The sequence below is a fragment of the Stegostoma tigrinum genome, chromosome 2 (genome assembly GCF_030684315.1).
Source record: "Stegostoma tigrinum isolate sSteTig4 chromosome 2, sSteTig4.hap1, whole genome shotgun sequence".
NCBI classification, from domain to species: domain Eukaryota; kingdom Metazoa; phylum Chordata; class Chondrichthyes; order Orectolobiformes; family Stegostomatidae; genus Stegostoma; species Stegostoma tigrinum.
The window spans coordinates 158987872-159009606 of NC_081355.1; the positions used below are offsets into that span (position 1 = coordinate 158987872).

The 21735-nt window shown below is 44.4% G+C and overlaps 2 protein-coding genes across 8 annotated transcripts in view; one reads left to right on the plus strand and one right to left on the minus strand.

The window, feature by feature from the left end:
* Positions 1–10082, minus strand: part of bop1 (BOP1 ribosomal biogenesis factor) — a 160599-nt gene extending 150517 nt beyond the window's left edge. The window contains exon 1 of the mRNA XM_048552036.2: positions 9972–10082. Within this exon, the coding sequence (XP_048407993.1) occupies positions 9972–10064 (93 nt within the window). The 5' untranslated portion in view covers positions 10065–10082. The remainder of the gene's footprint in view (positions 1–9971) is intronic.
* Positions 10083–10408: 326 nt separating this feature from the next.
* Positions 10409–21735, plus strand: part of hsf1 (heat shock transcription factor 1) — a 117098-nt gene continuing 105771 nt past the window's right edge. For all 7 annotated transcript variants that reach the window (XM_048557822.2, XM_048557858.2, XM_059640646.1 and 4 more), the window contains exon 1: positions 10409–10776. In XM_048557822.2, coding sequence (XP_048413779.1) covers positions 10681–10776 — 96 coding nt within the window. In that variant the 5' untranslated portion in view covers positions 10409–10680. The remainder of the gene's footprint in view (positions 10777–21735) is intronic.

Genomic DNA, 21735 nt, shown 5'->3' on the forward strand with positions numbered 1-21735 from the left:
AATGCAAACGAGAGAGAAAACTCAATTCTCATACTCAGTCTCTTTTCCTGTCAGAGGATCATTTGAGTACAATCAAATCAGTCTCTAAAGGTTCCAATAGCCACACCACGCCCCCACAACCACACACACAAAATGTTTTATGGCATTCAGACAGGCAAAGAATAAAAACACGTTTGTTACACTTAACAAAGGAACTGGCCACTGCAGCTGAACACAGAAGATGTTCTATATCCAAATCCAAGGGCTTCAAACTGAAATGCAGATCTCAAACAACCGATATCGCCATTTGGCAATACTACCAGCCCATTCTGCAAAATCTTCCACAGATCAATCAATTCAAGTATATCTGGTGTAGAAGGAACGTTGCACATCAGAAGACGTGCTTGGCAGGCAAAATAGACAGCAATTTTGAATAGGCAAGTGCCAACTTCTCTTCTCTTGCTTTTGTCTCCTCTTTTACCAATACAAAGACTATCGCAGGAGGAAAAGGTGATCAAAAGGCAAACTTATATGTGCATAACTCATTCAACAGAACAGAAACCCATAGGGTCAAATACCTACCAGAAAAGGGAGGCGAAGGAGCAATGACTGAAAGCATTCTCCAAAGTGATGGGTTTTGAAAAGATACGCAACAACATGTATAGATGGAGTTCCACAGCTGTTTTGGGATGGGTCATATTTATTCAGAGTGGGAGGGTGGAAGTTGGATCAGACCTGGAAGCATTTCTCAGCTAGCCTTGACAGGGGGAGAATGACATGATCAAGAAGCAGTTTTAATAGTAATTTTCAAAAGGAAGTTGGATTTTTAAAAAAAGTAGTTGTAGGGAACATAGAGAGCTGGCACAGGTACCACAAGCAGAATGTCCCAGATAATATTGTGAGATGTTCGCTGATGATTGCACAATGTTCAGCACCATTCATGACTTCAGATAGCAAAGCAGTCCAGGTTCAAATGCGACAAGATTCAGACAATAGAGAAGTAGGGACTGCCGATGCTGGGGAATCTGAGATAACACGTTGCGAAGCTGGATGAACACAGCAGGCCAAGCAGCAGAGGAGCAGGAAAGTTTGACGTTTCGGGCCGAGACCCTTCTTCGAAATGGGGGAGGGGAAGGGGGTTCTGAAATAAACATGGAGACAGGGGAAGGCAGATAAAAGATGGACAAAGGAGAAAAATCAGGTGAGAAGATACAGACAGGTCAAAGAGGCGGGGTTAGAGCCAGTGAAGGTGAATGTAGGTGGGGAGCTAGAGAGGGGATAGGTCAGACTAGGGAGGACAGACAGGTCAAGGAGGCGGGATGAGGTTAGTGGGTAGGAGATGGGGGTGAGGCTTGGGGGGGGGGGGGGGGGGGGGAATGGCTAGCGAGACAGGGACTAGCTGAGACAACAAAGTGTGGAGATGGATGAACACAGGAGGCCAAGCAGCATCTTAGGAGCACAAAAGCTGACATTTCAGGCTTGGACTCTTCATCAGAAACGGGGGAAGGGGAGAGGGTTCTGAAATAAATAGGGAGAGAGGGGGAGGCGAATCGAAGATGGATAGAGGAGAAGATAGGTGAAAAGGAGACAGACAAGTTAAAGAGGCAGGGATGGAGCCTGTAGAGGTGAGTATAGGTGGGGAGGTAGGGAGGGGATAGGTCAGTCTGGGGAGGACGGACAGGTCAAGGGGGCGGGTTGAGGTTAGTAGGTAGAAAATAGTGGTGCGGCTTGAGGTGGGAGGGGGGAATAGGCGAGAGGAAGAACAGGTTAGGGAGGTGGGGACGAGCTGGGCTGATTTTGGGATGTAGTGGGGGGGGGGGGGGGGGGGGGGGGGATTTTGAAGCTTATGAAGTCCACATTGATACCATTGGGCTCCAGGGTTCCCAAGCGGAATATGAGTTGCTGTTCCTGCAACCTTCGGGTGGCACCATTGTAGCACTGCAGGAGGCCCAGGATGGACATGTTGTCTGAGGAATGGGAGGGGGAGTTGAAATGGTTCGCGACTGGGAGGTGCAGTTGTTTATTGCAAGCCGAGCTTGGGTGTTCTGCAAAGTGGTCCCCCAAGCCTCCGCTTGGTTTCCCCAATGCGGAGGAGGCCTTTAGATGTACGGGAATGGAATGCCTCATCCTGGGAGCAGCTGCAGCATTTCTCATTCTGGGAGTAGATGTGGTGTACATCTCAAACGCCCTCGTTTTTCCAGGACCACAACTTCCACCCCTCAGTGGTCGAGAACACCCTCGACCGTGTCTCCCGCATTTCCTGCGACTCAACCCTCACACCCCGTCCCCGCAATAACCGACAAAAGAGAATCCCCTTGTCCTCACATACCACCCCACCAATCTTCGGATCCAACACATCATCCTCTGACACTTGCGCCATCTGCAATCTGACCCCACCACCAAAGATATTTTTCCCTCCCTACCCTCGTGTGCTTTCCGGAGGAACCACCCTCTCCGTGACTCCCTTGTCCGCTCCACACTCCCCTCCAACCAAAGCAAGTGCTACACCCGCCCCTATACCTCCCCGTTCACCCCATCCCAGGCCGTAAGAAGACTTTTCACATCAAACAGATGTTCACCTGCACATCTGTTAATGCAATATACTGTATCCGCTGTGGCCTCCTCTACATCGTGGAGAGCAAGCGGAGGCTTTGCGGAACCCCCATGCTCAGTTCACAACAAGCAACTTCACCTCCCAATCGCGAACCATTTCAACTGCACCTCCCACCACCCCACACCTCCTCGGACGACATACCCATCCTGTGCCTCCTGCATTGCCAAAATGACACCACCTGAAAGACGCAAGAACAGCATCTCATTTCACTTGAGAGTCCTGCAGCCCAGGGGTATCAATGTGGACTTCACATGCTTCAAACTCTCCCCTTCCCTGACAACATCCCAAAACCAGCCCAGCTCGTCGCTGCCTCCTTCAGCTTTCCTCCCACCTCAGGCTCCACCCCCTTCTCCTACCAACTAATCTCATCCCGCCTCCTTGACCTGTCCGTCCTCCCTGGACCTATCCCCTCCTTAACTCCCCACCTACATTCATCTTCACTGGCTCTAAACCCGCCTCTTTGGCCAGTCTGTCTTCTCTCACCTTATCTTCTCCTTTATCCATCTTCTATCCACCTCCCCCGTCTCCCTATTTATTTCAGAACCCGCCTCCCCTCCCCCATTTCTGAAGAAGGGTCTCGTCCCGAAACGTCAAACTTTCTAGTTCCTCTGATGCTGCTTGGCCTGCTACGTTCATCCAGCTTCACATCATGTTTTCTCAGATTTAGATAATGTCCAGGCTTGGTGTGAAAATGAACATTCTCATCACACAAATGCCAATGCAATCATAATCTCCAATGTAAACACAGCCCCTTGACATGTAATAGGATACACCTGACTTGTCTAGATGGGTGCAGTTCTAATAACACACAAAGTTGGACACCATCCAGGACAAAGCAGCCCTCTTGACTGGTACCACATCACACCCTCCATCTCCAATGCTTAGTGTGTAGTATCTACAAGATTCACTACAGAAATTCACCAAAAGTCCTGACAGAGCATCTTCCAAACCCACGACAACTTCCATCTAAACGACAAGGACCACAGATACATGGGAACATCCAAGCTCCCCTCCAAGACACTCACCATCTGGACTTGAAAAATATATCACCGTTCTTTCACTGTCACTGGCTCAAAATCCTGGAATTCCTTCCCTGGCGGCATTGTGGGCCAATTTACAGCAGATGATCTGCGGCGATTCAAGAAGACACCACCACTTTCTCAAGGGCAACAAATGCTGGCCAGCCGGTGACATCCACATATTACAAATGAATAACAAAAAGCTTTCCAATCTTCTACTATTCAAATCTCTCCTGGGGTATGGAGACATTTGAGAAATCATGAATCTCATCTTGTTCTCCCTGTCATCTCTCTTGCTGTGTCATTGTTGAACGTAACATGGAATTCATTTTTATTATGACAACTTCATCCCTCATGGGTATTTTAGAATTTACGGTTTACTTTAATTTATTATTGTCAAGTGTATTGAGAGACAATGAGAAGTATTGTATTGCATGTTAACCAGACAAATCATACCTTACATAAATACATAGGGTAATAGAACAGAATAGTGTCACAGCTGCTGAGAAAGATCAACTCTAATATATGAGAGGTCCATTCATATGTTTGATTACAGCGGGGAAGAAGCTGTTCTTGCATCTGTTGGTGCATGTTTTCAAACTTCTGTACGTTCTGCCTGATGGAAGAGGATTGAAGAGTGTACAACCAGGGTGGGAGGCGTCTTTGATTACGTTATCTGCTCTCCCGAGGCAGCAGAAGCACAGACAGAGTCAATTGAAGGAAGGCTGGTTTTCATGATGGACTGTGCTGCATTCATAACTCTCTGTAATTTCTTGTCATTTTGGGCAGGGCAATTGCTATACTCAGCTGTGATGCATCTGGATAGGATGCTTTCCATGGTGCATCTACACAAATTGGTAATAGTCATTATGAACATGCCGAATTTCCTTAGTCTTCTGAGGAAGTAGAGGTATTGGTGTGCTTTCTTGGTTGCAGCATTGACACGGATGGGCCAGGATAGATCATTGATATTATCATAGATATTTACTCCTAGGAACTTGAAACTCAGGATGACCTCCACCTCAGCACCACTGATACGTAGAAGACCGTAGAATCCCTAGTGTGGAAACAGGCCCTTCAGCCCAACAAGCCAACACCGACCCTCAGAGCATCCCACCCAGAGCCGTTCCGCTATAACCCACCTCAATCTACACATCCCTCAAGACCACGGGCAATTTAGCATCGCCAAACTACCTAACCTGAACACCTTTGGACCAGGGGAGGAAACCGGAGCACCTGGAGTAAACCCACGCAGACACGGGAAGAATGTGCAAACACCACACAGACAGTTGCCAAAGGGTAGATTTGAACCTGGGTCGCTAGCACTGGAGGCAGCAGTGCTAACTACTGAGCCAAGGAAACTGACCCTTTGGTCCAAATTGTCCATGCTGATCAAGTTTCCCAAACTAAACTATCCGACTTGCCAGCAATTGGCCCTTATCCCACATCTCTCTGCTTCAAATACCTGTTCAAATGCCTTTAACTGTAACTATACCTGCATTTAACATTTCCACTGGCAAATCATTTCACACACGAGCCACCCTTTATGTGAAAAGACTGCCTCTCAGATACCTTTTAAATCATTTTATTTCACTTTAAAATATGGTCCCTAGTTTTAAACTCCCCATCCTAGGGAGAAATACTTTGCTGTTCACCTTATTTATACCCCTCCATGCTTTCGTAAAATCTATAAAGATCACCCTATAAAGGTTCTGATTTTCTCTTCACAGATGCTGCCAGACCTGCTGAGCTTTTCCAGCAATTTCTGATTTTGTTCTTGATTTACAGCATCTACAGCTCTTTCAGTTTTTAAAATGTGAAGTTGTTCAGTTTGGAGTGGAGAACAAAAGAGCAGATCATTTAGATGGAGAACAACTGTGGAAATCTGCAACAGAACAGGACTTGGGGGAATTTGTGCACAAAACAGACAGCTAGCACACAGGTGCAGCAGATAACCACGAAGACTAATGGAATGTTGGCCCTTATTTCAAAGCTGTTGAAATATTAGAGTAGGGGAGTCATACTGCAATTGTACAAGATGCTGATGAGATCACTTCTGGAGTACTCAGAGTAGTTTTGGTCCCTTTATTTGAAAAAGAAGGGTCGTGGAATTCTCTCCCTGATGGAATTGTGGGTCAACCCACAGTGGGAGAACTGCAGTGGCTCAAGAAAATAGCTCACCACCATCTTCTCAAAGGACAGACAATAAATGATGGCCAGCCAGCGTGCCCACATTCCACCAAATGAATAAATCAAAAGGAAAAAAAATGTTCATGAGAGACAATTCAGATGAAGTTCACCAGGATAATCCCTAGTATGGAGGGATTGTCTTATGTGCAAAGGTTAAATAGGTTGGGACTCTACTCACTAGAGTTCAGAAGAATGAGAAGTAATCTCATTGAATCATATTGAATTCTTAAAGGGCCTTACAGGGTGAATACTAGGAGAATGTTTCCCCTCCTGGGAGCGTTTAGGGTCAGAGGGCATCACCCCAGAATAAAGGAGCACTAATTTAACACCGAGATGGGGAGGAACCTCTTCACTCAGAGTTAAAGATCTTTGGAAATTCTTGCAACTGAGAGTTGATGAGGGGAGAGCCCTAGTTTATATGCATGGCCAAAATAGATTTTTGATCAGTCGGAGCAATCTAGGATTACGGGGAAGGAGCAGAAAAACGGATATGATGAATTTTGGATCAGCTAGGATCCTAATCTGCAGTAGGCTTAACCGGCCAAATGGTCTAATCCTGTTTCTATTTCTCATACTCTTACAGAGTAGTGGGACTGGAGTAACTTCTCCTCTCTCAAGCAACAATATTGCACTTGAAACATCTCCAAGATGTTTGATTGAGGAGATGTTGTACTAACATATACAACCTTACCACGCAGCACATGTGTTGTGCCTATCACATGTCCCTGCCTTTATCCTTCAGCGACATAGATTATAAGACCATAAGACATAGGAGTGGAAGTAAGGCTATTCGGCCCATCAAGTCCACTCTTATAGGGAAAGGTAGGTCATGAAGGTTTCCTGCAACATCCAATGACCATATTTGAAGGCAATACCAGACAATCCCAGCATAAATGTGATAATGGGAACTACAGATGCTGGAGAATTCCAAGATAATAAAATGTGAGGCTGGATGAACACAGCAGGCCAAGCAGCATCTCAGGAGCACAAAAGCTGACGTTTCGGGCCTAGACCCTTCATCGGAGAGGGGGATGGGGAGAGGGAACTGGAATAAATAGGGAGAGAGAGGGAGACGGACCGAAGATGGAGAGTAAAGAAGATAGGTGGAGAGAGTATAGGTGGGGAGGTAGGGAAGGGGATAGGTCAGTCCAGGGAAGACGGACAGGTCAAGGAGGTGGGAATGAGGTTAGTAGGTAGATGGGGGTGCGGCTTGGGGTGGGAGGAAGGGATGGGTGAGAGGAAGAACCGGTTAGGGAGGCAGAGACAGGTTGGACTGGTTTTGGGATGCAGTGGGTGGGGGGGGAAGAGCTGGGCTGGTTGTGTGGTGCAGTGGGGGGAGGGGACGAACTGGGCTGGTTCATAAATCTTGGTTTGACAAGCCTTAAGTTTTATTTCTGCAATTTGTTCACTGCAGTAATCATTCTATGAACATATTCATGAGAAGCAGCCAATGTACTTGTTAGAAAAGAACAACAATGCTTATTATGCACAAATAAAAAGGAAACAAAAATACCAACTATATCGTACTGGTCAAAGCCTCGCCATAAACCTTGAAATAAGAGTTCAAACCTTTTTCCCTCTACAATAATCTTAAGAGATACTCACGCTCGAGCAAAGGGTCCCCACTTCAAAATTCATTGTTCGTAGGGAACTATATGTTGATCAGGATCAAAAACAAAGTTGCTGGAAAAGCTCAGCAGGACTGGCAGCATCTGTGAAGGAGAAAACAGAGTTAATCTTTCGGGTCCGGTGACCCTTCCTCAGAATGTCACCAGGCGTGAGACATTAACTCTGTTTTTTCCTTCACAGATGCTGCCAGGCCTGCTGAGCTTTTCCAGCAACTTTGTTTTTGATCCTGATTTACAGCATCCGCAGTTCTTTTGGTTTTTAACTATATGTTGATCTTATATTCCACAAGACAACTGTTTTTCCACAATCTTAAGTGAAAGCTTTTCACTTTTTCACATTTTAAAAAGAAGACATACTCCATTAAAAAAAAACTCCAACCACTTTCCGCATACAAAAAAAAACTCCACTGAAAATAACTCTGGGTGAATAGATTTCTCATTTCAGTCTAAGACGTCTTTTGGACAAGCCGTCTATGGCCCTTCAGCCCACCATGTCCATGCCAGCCAACAAACACCAAACTACACTAATGCCCTTTACTTGCACTTGGTCCGTAGCTTACTGTGCCCCAGCATTTTAAGCATTAATCCAGATGCTTCTTAAATGTTGCATGAGGACCTGCCTCTACCAACCTTTCAGGCAGTGCATCCCACATTTCTGAGATAACAAGGTGTAGAGCTGGATGAACACAGCAGGCCAAGCAGTATCAGAGGAGCAGGAAGGCTGACGTTTCGGGTCTGGACCCTTCTTCACAAATGGGGGAGGGGAAGGGGATTCTGAAATAGAGAGGGGGGGAGGTGGATGAAAGATGGATAAAGGAGCAGATAGGTGGAGAGGAGGCAGATAGGTCAAGAAGGCAGGGATGGAGCGCGTAAAGGCGAGTGTTGGTAGGGGTTGGTCAGTCCAGGGAAGACGAACATTCCATATTTCTACCACTTTCTGGATAAAAGAATTTTCCTTCTAAACCACTCTCTCTGCATATCAAGCTATGCCTCTGGTCTTAAACACATCCTCTCTTACAAGGAAGGAAAAAAAGTCCTATCTTGTCACACCTCATAATTGAGACTCTATATTCCAGACAACATTTTAGGGAAACTGCTCTGCACCCTCACCAGTGCAATCCAGTCGTTCCAACAACGTGACGACCAGAACTGTAAACACTATTCCATTTGTGGCCCAATCAATGTTCATAAAGTTGTAACAAGACTTCCTTGCTCCTATATTCTGTGCCCCGACTAATGAAGGCAAGCATTTCATGTGCCTTCTTCACCTCTGTCTACCCGTATTGACACCTTCAGAGATACCTGGACGTGTATATAAAGGTCCCTTAGTTCCTCAGCAATCCCTTGGCGACTGACTACACATTGTGTATATCATTCCCATATTAGACCTTCCAAAATACATCACTTTGCACTTATCAGGATTTCATTCCATCTCCCACTGCTCTGCCCAATTTACCAGTTAATCAATATTAGACTATAGCCCGAGACCATTCTCCTCACTAACACCATCAGTTTTTATGTCATCTTCAAACTTACTAATTATACCCTTTTTTCCCCAAAGTTGGGGGCTCAATTACTCGGGGTCACAATTTCAAGGTGAGGGGAGAAAAGTTTAAGGGAGATATGCGTGGAAAGTTCATTACGCAGAAGGTGATGGGTGCCTGGAACGTGTTGCCAGCGGAGGTGGTAGAGGCAGGCTCGATAGTGTCATTAAGATGTACTTAGATAGATACATGAATGGGCAGGGAGCAGAGGGATACAGATTCTTGGAAAATAGGCAACAGGTTTAGGTAGAGGATCTGGATCAGTGCAGGCTTGGAGGGCTGAAGGGGCTGTTCCCGTCCTGTAATTTTCTTTGTTCTATAACAAACAGCAAGGGTCCCAGCACCTCCCTCTATGGTATACCACTGGTCACAGGCTTCCAATCACCAAAAAGCCGTCGAACATCACCCTTTGCTTCCTGTTTGTAAACCAATTTTGGATCCAATTTGCTAACTTGCCTTGAATCCCAAGAGCTATAACCTTTTGGACCAGCCTTCCATGTGGGACCATGTGTCCTAAACAGGCACCCGATAATAATTAAACTGCGATGCCTGGTTCTGGAATCACGCAATATTATTGTTCCTTCATCAAATGCTATCAAGCCAAAGGAGATGACAAAAAGCAGTGGAGCCCACAGTAAGAAGCCACATGTTGTACACCTTCACGGGAAGCAATTTTTAAATTACCAGAGTTCAGAGAGAACACGCATGATCCTTTGATCAAAATCTTGAACGACATTAAGGAGCACAGTCTCCTTGTGGTAAAGTGGACTGCAGCAGCAAGTCATCGAATAGGTTTACAAGAAGATAATAGGAGGGAGAGTAGAGAGAAAAAGGAGTGATTTGAAAACTGAATAGGAACTACGGTTTCATCCAGACCCACGTTGGAGGTTTCGAGAACAGCATTTCCGCCCGCCCTCGTTGCCTCGCTTCAAGCGAAAATTACTGACGCACCCAAAACACGAGTTAAAACACCCGCAAAAACAACAGTCAAACAGACCTGGTCCGTTTCATCGAGATCTGGAAGCGACCGCTTATTCCCTGCAGTTTTGCTCCTCCTGTCCCCGGCCACCGACATGCTCTCAGCCGCCATCTTACTGCAGGAGCCGCGCTGCGGGAAAGGTCAGAGGTTAAGTCAACGCATGACGTCACGAGGACACTGGACGGACGTAGCGTTCACGTTGAGGAGGCGGGTAGCGAGTGGAGGTGGGTGTGGGAATGGAAACGGTGATTGGCCCGTTAGCCTGAAGGTTAAAGGTTAAAGATGGATTTTCCACTTTTTTTAAACAAAACGGCCCTTACAAGGTCTAGCAGATAAGTGAGTGGGTTTGTTCTCGATGCGGCAAGGAGGGGAAAATGAAATTTTTCAAACGGTGAGGTAAATGAAGGCCGTGTTTTGCGTAATGGGTGGTTTGAGGGGGGGAGGGGCCCGGAAAGACTGCGTGAGGAAGATGGCGGCGGTTGCTGTGGAGTGTGCCGCTGCTGGATAAGGTGTCGTTTTGGAGATCGCATTTTGTTCAGGAGATTCCTCCGCCCCACTTCGTTCCCTTTCTCTCACTGAGCGGATTAGACCACCTTTCCCTTGCGGTCCAAGCCCGGGTCCTTGAATACTGAGGCCAGCCAGCGGCTTGTGTGCCTGCCCCAGTTTCTCCTCGGCTTAGGGGCCTGAGGTCCGCCGCCTGCACGGTCGGCCCCGGCCGCGTCTCCGGATGGACGCGCACGGCAGCAATGTGCCCGCATTCCTCACCAAACTATGGACTTTAATCGAGGATCCCGACACCAATGACCTGATCTGCTGGAGTGCGGTAAGTAAATCAGAGGCCCAGGAAGCCTTGAGCAAGGCCTCGTTCAAAGAAAACACACGCACAAGGGGGCGTGGGCTTTAAATAAACATAGTCTCTTAAATAGCTTGCTAAAAGGATGACATCCCAACGCCCTGTATCACTTTCTTAAGATTAAAAAGTGTATTATCTGACAAGTTACTTTATTAAGTCGATTTGTGGTTTGAAGTAATATTTAAAAACGCTAGATCATCATTATTTGTCAAAGTGACAGTTTTGTGGGCAAGGTTGTTTGTGTTTACGTTGTTTAAGAGTTGGCTTATTGAAACTATACTCCCATGCTTTAAATATTATTTACCACACTTCATTATGTCTGAATCCACTGCTGAGTGGTAGTGGCCTTTCTGAATTTTGCACTGATACTGTGTTGAATGGCCTACTCCAGTTCTCATCCTTGTTTCCTACTTGTGTAAGCAACTATAAACGTGCAAATAATCAAAGGTTAAATTCAGACAGTGTATTGCAGTGATAGATAGCACTGTAGTTTGCATTATTGCCTCAGCGCCAAGGACCCAGGTTCGATTCCACCCTTGAGTGACTGGAGTTTGTGCATTCTCCACGTGTCTGTATGGATGCTCTGGTTTCCTCCCACGGACCAAAGATATTTAAGCCAGGTGGATTGGCTATGCTAAAAGTTGCCCTGTTATGTCCAAAGATGTGCAGCTTAAGTGGGTTAAAACTCCCTGGTTAAAAACCCCATGTGGGATTACAGGGATAGGGTTGTGGGGTTGGGCCTGGGTGGGATGCTATTCAGAGTTGGTGCAGACTAAATGGCCACTTTCTGCACTATAGGGATTCTGTGATTCTAAGGCAGCAGTGCATTTTCAAAATGAACACAGCAGGCCAAGCAGCATCAGAGGAGCAGGAAGGCTGACGTTTTCAGTTTAGACCCTCTTTCTGAAGAAGGGTCCAGGCCCAAAATATCAGCCTTCCTGCTGCTCTGATGCTGCTTGGCCTGCTGTTTTCATCCAGCTCTACACCTTGTTATCTCAGATCCTCCAGCATCTGCAGTTCCTGCTATCTCTGAAACAATTTTAACCCCACTGCAAAGCCTCTTCTAAAGATGCCTACCCAGAAGGGTTGTTTTTTTCTGAAAAAAGGTCTCGGTCCGAAATGTCAGCCTTCCTGCTCCTCTGCTGTTTGGCCTGCTGTGTTCATCTGGCTCGACACCTTGTTATCTCAGATTCTCCAGCATCTGCAGTTCTGTGTTTTTTCAAAGATCTGTTTACCCTTGGAGCCCACATATTTGGCACACAGATGCTTTTCCATCACAAAATAATGCTGGACTTTGCTGCAAAAAGATGCTCACAACATTTTCAAGGGAATCAATACTGCCGTTTCCAGTGACGCCCATGGAATGATTTATGTAAAAGCCTGATGACCTTGCAATTCCTGATGGACATTGATTTCCTAAAGCCAGTCACCCATCCAGAAGGTGCAAGTCAGGAGTGTGATGGAGTACTCTCCACATCCCTGCACGTGTGCAGCTCTGACAACACTCAAACATAATACTGTCCAGGGCAAAGCAGCCTGCTTGATTGACGCTACATTCTCAAATGTCTACTCCCACCATCACCACTCAGTAATAGCAGTATGTATGATCTACCAGATGCAGTGCAGCAACTCATTAAGCCTCCTTGGAAGTACCTTCCAGACCCATGATCTCCACCACCTCAAAGGACAAGGGCAGCAGATAAATAAGAACTTGCCAGTTCCCTTCCCAAACACTTTTCCTTCACTGAGTCCAAATTTTGGAACTCCTTTCTTAAGTGTTGTGGATGTACCTGGTCCTCAAGGGCTTCATTGAGTCAAGAAAGCAACACTGTGCCACTTCTGAAGGGTCACTGACAAAGGTCAAAAATGTTGACTTTGCCAGCAACTCTCCTTGGAATCAACAAATGACAAAAAGCAATTAGATGCGGGTTGACTTTCTGCCTGAATTGACTCGCTATTTCCAAACTAGGTCATTAGCATCAAGGCAGGGTGTTTACAATTTATAACATTCCCAGAGAATTGGTAATCCTAGCGTGGTAAATGACTACTGCGGAGTCGAAGGAGGTTGACAAGCCAGTGCAACTTGACTTTCTTTTTTGTGTATGTGTATTGTGAACTAATCCAACCTTCTAAAGGTAATATTGAAGAATAATGTACACCTGCGTCAGTAAGGTAGACATTTAGCAGGATACCTGGCTGTTGGTGTCACTTTTTTTGTCATAGCCATAGAGATGTGCAACACAGAAACAGACCCATTGGTCCAACTCATCCATGCCATCCAGATATCCCGAATACATTCAGTCTCATTTGGCCTATTTCACTCTAAACCCTTCCTAATCATACACCAATCCAGATGTCTTTTTAAATGTTGTAATTGTGCCACTCTCCACCACTTCCTCTGGAAGCTCATTCCGTACAAGCCCCACCTTCTGCATGAAAAAGTTGCCCCTTGGGTTCCTTTGAAATCTTTCCACTCTCACCTTAAAGCTAGTTTTGGACTCTCCCACTCAAGGGAAAAGACTTTATCTACTTAGCCCTTCCATCCCCCCCTCATGATTTTATAACCTCTGTTAGGTCACCCCTCAGCCTCCAATTCTCCAGGAAATATAGTCCCAGTCTATTCAGCCTCTCCCTCTAACTCAAACCCTCCAACCTGGCAACATCTTTGTAAATCTTTTCTGAGCCCTTCCTAGTTTCACAACATACTTCCCATAGCAGGGAGTCCAGATTTGCATACAGTATTCCAAAAGTGGCCTAACCAATATTCTGTACAGAGGCAACATGATCTCCCAACTCTTACACTCAATGCACTGACCAAAAAGGCAAGTACACCAAACACCACCTTCACTATCCTACCTATCTGCAACTCCACTTTCAAGGAACTATGAACCTGCACTCCAAGGTCTCTTTGTTCAGCAACACTCCCCAGGACTTTATCATTAAATGTATAAGTCCTGCCTTCACACCTATCTGAATTAAACTCCATCTGCCACTCCTCGGCCCATTGGCCCATCTGATCCTATTGTACTCTTGAGGTAACCTTCTTTGCTGTCCATTACACCTCCAATTTTGGTGTTATCTTCAAACTTACTCCTATATTCACATCCAAATCATTTATAAAAATGATGAAAAGCAGTGGACCTAGCACCAATCCTTGTGGCATACTGCAAGTCACAGGCCTCCAGTCTGAAAATGCAACCATTCACCATGACTGTGTTTCGTCTACCTTCAGGCTAGTTCTATATCCAAACTGGTTCTGTTTTTTTTGCTGATGTTGATACTGTTGCGAGTCACACCCACCCATTCAGTCTGAATTTTGCAAACAAAAAAGGGAGTTGGCACCTGTTGGAGCTTTCAAAGTAAATGATTTGAAGTTGGGAGTTTAGCACAGGCTTTGAGAATTGCAGCTTGATATTAAAGCAGATTTCTGTTGCAATCAATCTGACTAACTGCAGTGGTGAAACAGGGCATTGAGATCTCACAGCAACAGAAAGCTTGGAATTTTAGGAACGCAAGATGAAGCTCGTAGTGATTACAAGCTCTTTACATGGTTTAGTTCTGTTAACTGCACTGTTGAGGTGAAGAAAACAAGTGCAAAGAACCATGTTAAAATACGCCAGGGCTATGGAGAGAGAAGAAAGGAATGTTGGCCAGTAGAGAACCTAAATCAAAAGCTTTCTTTGGACACTGTGCTTGGGCTTATGTTTTGGACCACAATTACGGTGCAGCAAAAGTGAACACGCTACATTTCATGGCACTACCTCCTTTGGTTCTATAAATACAGTTGTTAAATAAGCATAGACAAGCAGAAATTGTTGAAGAAACTCTGAATGCAGCTTTTTTTTAATCCATTCACCTCTTGAGGATGTCGCTGGCCAGGCCAGCATTTATTGCACATCTGATTTGCCCAGAGGGCATTTTAGAGTCAACCATACTGCTGTGGGCCTGGAGTCATGTGTAGGCCAGACCATGCAAGGATGGCAGATTTTCTTTCCTAAAGGACATTAGTGAACTTGTTAGTTATTTTTCTGACAGTTAGCAACGGATCCATGGTCATCATTAACATTGAATTCAGTAGAGAGAGATGAACACAGCAGGCCAAGCAGCATCAGAGGAGTTTCAGGCCTAGACCCTTCTTCAGAAATTATCTCCGAACTCTCCAGCATCTGCAGTTCCTACTATCTCAGTAGAGAGAGAGTCTGGAACTCAAATTCCACCATATACCATGGCAGGATTCGAACCCATGTCCCCAGAACCTTACCTGGGTCTCTAGATTAACAGAATAGCATTGATACCACTAGACCATTGCCTGCCCTTACATATGTAATAGATTATGTACAATGAAAACAGTAAATGGATTAATCACTTAAAACATTGCCTGATCCAGCAACTTATGTTGCTCATATTTGCAATGCACAGATGTAAGAAAAATTGATTTCAGTAGCTTGATGCTCCCACTGACAACCCTATCTTTGCAGCAATTAATCTCTAAGGGGTTATGGAAATATGAACAAGGAGGTTGAGTAGGTCATTCACTAGGATCATGGTTGATCTGATTGCAAGTTCTAATATCCTTCCGTCCCACAACAACAGTAGGGTTCCCCTGGTCCTTGCTTACTGCCCCACCAGCATCCATGTCTAGAATATCATCAGATGCCATTTTCGCCACTTCCAACAGAATGCCACTGTACATTGCCCCCTCCCGACGCTCTTGTCTGCCCACAGGGACCATTCCCTCCAGGACACACCAGTCCACTCTTCCTTCATTCTCACCACAGCTCCACGGCATCTTCCCCTGCAACCGCCAAAGGTTTAACACCTGTCCATTTACCTCCTCCCTCTCCAGTATCCAAGGGACCAAACATACTTTCCAGGTGAAGCAGTGCCTTACCTGCATTTCCCGCAATCTCATCTACTGCATTTGCAGCTCAAAATGTGGTCTCCTCTACATTGAGAAATGAAACATAGACTGGGTGATTGATTTGCAGAACGTCTAGGTTCTGTCTGCAAAAAAGACCAAGCTTCCAATTGCCTGCCATGTTAGAACACCACCGGGTTCCCTGACCAACATCTCTGTATCAGGCTTGCTACAGTGTTCCAGCAAAGCTTAGTGCATTTTAGGACATGGAGCAGTACTGTGGAGTACAAGCCCTTTGGCCCACGATGTTGTGCTGACCTATTATCCTACTCTAAGATCAAACCACCCTGCATATATTATATTTTACTATCATCCATGTGCCTATTCAATAGTTGCTTAAATGTCCCTAATGTATCTGACTTCACTACCACTGCCAGCAGCGTGTTCCACATGTCCACCACTCTCTGTGTAAAGAACTTACCTCTGACATCTCCCCTATACCATCCTCCAATCACCTTAAAATTATGCCCCCTTATAATGGTCATTTCCACACTGGGGAAAAAGTCTGACTATCTACTCTATCTATGCCTCTCATCATCTTGTACACTATTTTCTACTTGGGCACCCTGCAGCCCTCTGCCTCCATATCGAGTTCAATAATTTTAGGGCCTGAACACTCTAGCCACCCACCTAGACACCAGGCCTTGTTATCACATAGCCTGCCATTACACACTACCTATTGTTAGCCACTAACAGTCCCCATTAACAGGTATTCACCTTCCTCATCAGATTATTATCAACTCTTCTTCTGTCTCTATCTGCACCTATTATTTACTCCTTACTCTCTCCAACCATCCTATCATCTTCATATAAACCAACATTTTCCTAGCTGCCATCAACTCTGATGAAGGGTCACCAGACCCAGAATGTTAACTCTGATTTTTCTTCGCGGATGCTGCCAGACATGCTGAGTTTTTCCAGCAACTTCTGTTTTTGTTCCTGATTTACAGTACCTGCCGTTCTTAACGGTTTTCGTACAGTACATTCCTACTTTCGGCTACACATCTTATGTCTTTAAAGGACACCAATTTTTTTTATCAAACATGATTTCCATTACACACAGGCATTTGAGTTAAATTTGTCTAAGTGTTCTACTATAACTTCGTTAATAATAGTTTCTAGCAATTTCCCATTGACCTGTTAAGGTAATTGGCCTGTTATTTTCTGCTTTTTTTGTATCTCTCCCTCTTTCAGTCACAGTGTGACATTTACTTTCTTCCAGTCTAATGAAATTATCTCAATCAAGGGAGTTTTGGAAAACTAGCAGTTGTCATTTGCATTTAATCTCCTGTTTTAAGCAGTCACTGGATACAGTATTAAGCAGAAACTCGCGTTGCTGAGGTGGCTGCTTTCCTGGAGTTTAGCTTTGCGCAACTTTTAGAAGGAAATTCAAACACTTGAAAAGCAGTCTTCCTACAACCACTTATTGTTTTTGATGGTATATGCAACTTGTTCCAAATCTGGCAAGTTTTTTTACAAAAACGAACATTTAGAACCCATCTTTTTTTAGTGACAGACGATTGTGCTGTTGTCCTGGAAACTTGACTTATTAATTTGACTGGTGTGTCGAGACAACTAACCAACTCCACATTGATAACTAGAATGAATAGTCATTTATTGTCACCTTTTTTAAATTTAAAACAAAGCAGGAGAAATTGTTCAAGTTTAATGTTTAAATCTTGAGGTGGGATCATTCAGAATTCCTAATAGATCTCCACCTTGTTTTGTAAACTTCCTTCGGATGCAAACTGATATGAAGGCTTAGTGGGGGCATGGGGCTAAGGATGTTTGCTGATGAATTTTGAAACTTCTGACTGGTTTTATGTATTCATGGGATGCGACCATTGCCATTTATTGTCCATCCCTGATTGACTGGAATTGAGCAGCATGCTTGAAGAGTTAACATAGAACATTACAGCACAGTACAGGCCCTTCGGCCTTCGTTGTTGTGCTGACCTGTCATACCAACTTGAAGCCCATCTAACCTACACTATTCCATGTACGTCCATATGCTTATCAATGCTGTCTTAAATGTACTTAAAGTTGGCGAATCTACTACCGTTGCAAGCAAAGCGTTCCATTCCCTTACTACTCTCTGAGTAAAGAAACTACCTCTGACATCTGTCCTACGTCTTTCACCCCTCAATTTAAAGCTATGCCCCCTCATGCTTGCCGTCGCCATCCTAGGAAAAAGGCTCTCCCTATCCACCCTAACTAACCCTCTGATTATTTTATATGTTTCAATTAAGTCACCTCTCAACCTTCTTCTCTCAAATGAAAACAGCCTCAAGTCCCTCAGCCTTTCCTCGTAAGACCTTCCCTCCATCCCAGGCAACATCCTAGTAAATCTCCTCTGCACCGTTTCCAAAGCTTCCACATCCTTCTTATAATGCGGTGACCAGAACTGTACACAATACTCCAAGTGCGGCCACACCAGAGTTTTGTACAGCTGCAGCATAACCTCATGGTTCCAGTTGAGTTTCATTGCTTTGGGTCTGGAGTCACCTATAGGCCAGGCCAGTTAAGGCTGGCAGATTTCCTCTAAATGAAGGAGATCTGGGAATAATCTAATAATTTCATTATTATTACTAATGAAACTACATTTTAGTTTTAACTCTAATAAAATTCCTCCTAGCTATCCTGATTTTTGTGGTGAACCGATGCATTAGGCTCGACTGCTGCGTTTCTTGTCCAGTTATATAGCCACTGTGCTACTTTGCCACTTGTACTGTGCAACAAACTGTAACCCATATCTCAAAGTGCAATTTGAGTAAACTGCTTAGGATAGTATAGGATAGTCTTGGTTTTTTTTTCAAATTGTGTTACTTTAAGCTTGAAGTGTCTTTTCAAGCTTCCATTGCAAAATGTTGCCCAGGTTCCTTATTGATCTGCATGTCTTGATTATATAATGGCGTGATGTAGAACAATAAGAATTGATCCTTTTGTTAGCTAAGGTGGAGAGGAGGGTGTTGTTGGGGGATGGAGGTAGAGGGGGTGAAGCGCATAGTGTTCCCATCACTCTGCAGATTATTTTGGGTATCGTTCTTGAGCAGCCATAATAAGTAGACTGCTAGAGTCGTAGAATTAGAATTAGCTTTTATTATCACGTACTCACTTGCATGAATACAGTGAAAAGTTTACAAGCTGTCACTTACAGTGCCGGCTGAAGTACAGATGTTCCTAGGCACCAAACCTTAGTACAAAGCAGAGAAGCAAAGAAAGCATGCCAAGAAGTTAAACATTACATTCCTTCTTACAGAAGTGTAGAAAAAAAACTAGGAAACGCAGTTAATAGTTCAACATCACATCCTGGGCATGCATTCCACACAAGCCTTGACTCCACTCTTGCTGCAGGTTTCCGAGCCTGCATGTTCCTACTCTCCCTGCCAGCCATCTCAGGCTGCCTGCTCCCGCTCTTGCCACATATACAACACGGAAATTGACCCTTTGGTCCAATTGTTCCACGTCGAACATAATTCCAAACTAAACTAGTCCCACGTCTGCTCCTGGCCTATGTCCTTCCAAACTTTTCCTATTCATATATCCATCCATATGTCTTCTAAATATTGTAACTATACCCACATCCTCCACTTCCTTGGGAAGTTCATTCCACAAGCAAACCACCCTCTGCTTTTAAAAGAAAATTGCCTTTTTATTTTCAAATCTCTCTCCTCTCCCCTTAAAAATGCACCCCCTAGTCTTGAAATTCCCCATCTTAGGGAAAAGACAGTCACCATCAACTCTATCTATAACTTGCATTATCTTGTAGACTTCTATCAGGTGACCTCTCAACTCTTACACTCCAGTGGAAAAAGTCCCAGCCTAACCAGCCTTTCTTTATAACTCAAACCTTTCATTATTGGCCGATTTACTCAGAGCAGCAAGGGCGTGGAATGCCCTGCCTACAACAGTAGTAGACTCACCAACTTTTAAAGGCATTTAAATGGCCATTGGATAAACAGATGGATGATAACGGAATAGTGTAGGTTACATGGGCTTCAGATTGTTGCACCGACCTGTGAAACCATTGAGGGCCAAAGGGCCTGTTACTGTGCTGTTATGTTCTATGTACTTTCTCGTAAATATCTTCTGAACCCTCTCCAGCTTGATAATATCCTTCCTATAACTGAGCTGGACACAGTGTTCCAGGAAAGGCTCTCCCACTGATTTTGTAGGTGCATAGACCTAATGGTATAATCTGTTAATCCAGAGACCCAGATAATGTTCAACAGACTCTGGTTCGAATCCCACCATGGCAGATGGTGGAATTTGAACCCAATAAATATCTGGAATTAGGAGTGTAATGATGACCATGAATCCACCGTCAATAGTTGGACAAACCCATCTGGTTCCCTGAGATAATAAGGTGTAGAGCTGGATGAACAGCAGGCCGAGCAGGAAAGCTGACTATTTGGGCCTAGACCCTTCGGGAGGTGGGGGTGGGGGGGGATCTTTTTTTCTGATGAAGGGCCTAGGCCCGAAACATCAGCTTTGCTGCTCGGCCTGCTGTATTCATCCTGCTGTACACCTTGTTATCTCGGATTCTCCAGCATCTGCAGTTCCTATTATCCCCCATCTGGTTCACTAATATCCTTGAGGGAAGAAAACAGCCATCCTTACCTGGTCTGACCGAGATGGGACACCAGACCCACAGCGATGTGGTTGACTCTTAATTACCCTCTGTGCACTGAGGAATGGGCAATAAATGTTGCCTAACCAGCAATGCCTGTGAATGTATAAAGAGGAAAAAAAAATCCAGGATGTTGACGTATGACTACTACTTTTTCAGGTGGAGTCTCCATTTACATATCGTTACTGAGTTCTTTCATAGCATTTCTATCTTCCACAAGTTCGATCAAAATAATGTTGTGTGGCTGCAGTACTTTGTTTAGATTGTGTATACTGTCTACTGCATCTCAAGTTTGTGTGATGATTTTTGAGTTCAGTCACTGTGTGCCAATCAAGTAAATTACCATGTTCTTAATAGTATTATGCTTCTTGAGAGAAGCATAAATGTGATCATATATAGAGGTGAATTTGAGTATTCTGTGACATTTTTTGATAGCAGAATATTTGAAAAATTTGAAAGCAATCCCTTTACTCCATCAAGTCTCTCATCAACATATTTATAGGTATAGCTGTTCCAGCCAAATATACCTAACAGTGGTGTTACCACTCCCAAAAAAAATGCTGACAATGGATCTGATTGATGCCATTGCAGCTTTTATGTGGCACAAACATTATCCAATGAATCTAATACTGCATTTTGTTTTTATCACATACTCTAAACTGCTTTCTCTGGCTTTACTGGCAATCCAGCTTGAACTGAAAAGTACGCTTGGGTGAGGGAAGAGTATAAGGTTGGACCTTCATGATCATAATGTCTCCTGATCATCAGAATGTCTACTTGAAGCAAGGAGACACGGTGGGGATTTTAAAAAAATTAACATTGTGCTTTCTCTGGCAATTTTTGCAGTATCAGCCTAAATTCACAGCTCACTGACAGTTCCAATGTGCATATTTCCTTGCACTCAATGAGGCAGCTGCAGGTTCTCCGAAGTTTAGCCAGAGAGAGTTAGTAGAATCGTGAATCCACTATGCTTTCAAATGGAAAGCTGACATGGAAAAAGCTAGTGAGCTAGAAGTATAAATTGGGGTTATGACAACTGACACAAATTATTTACTTAGCTATTTTTGGTCTGATTATTGCTGGGGTGAATCACAGTTGCCACTCAGACTGCCAGCATTCATGGGATGCGATTGGCGCAATAGTGCAAAAGGGATTTGAATAATATTCTGTGCTTTTTAACAACAAATGTTACAAGATATTTTAGTCCTATTTCTGTGCAGCTAAACAAAGTCAATGACTAGGATTAATAGTACATAAAGAATGTGTCTGTTCTCATTGTGATACTTCCATAAAAGCCAAAGTAATGTATTCTATCTATTAGCCACAACTTTTTCTTTGCAAAACAATTTTCAACAAATTATGGATTCCTTTATTATCCATT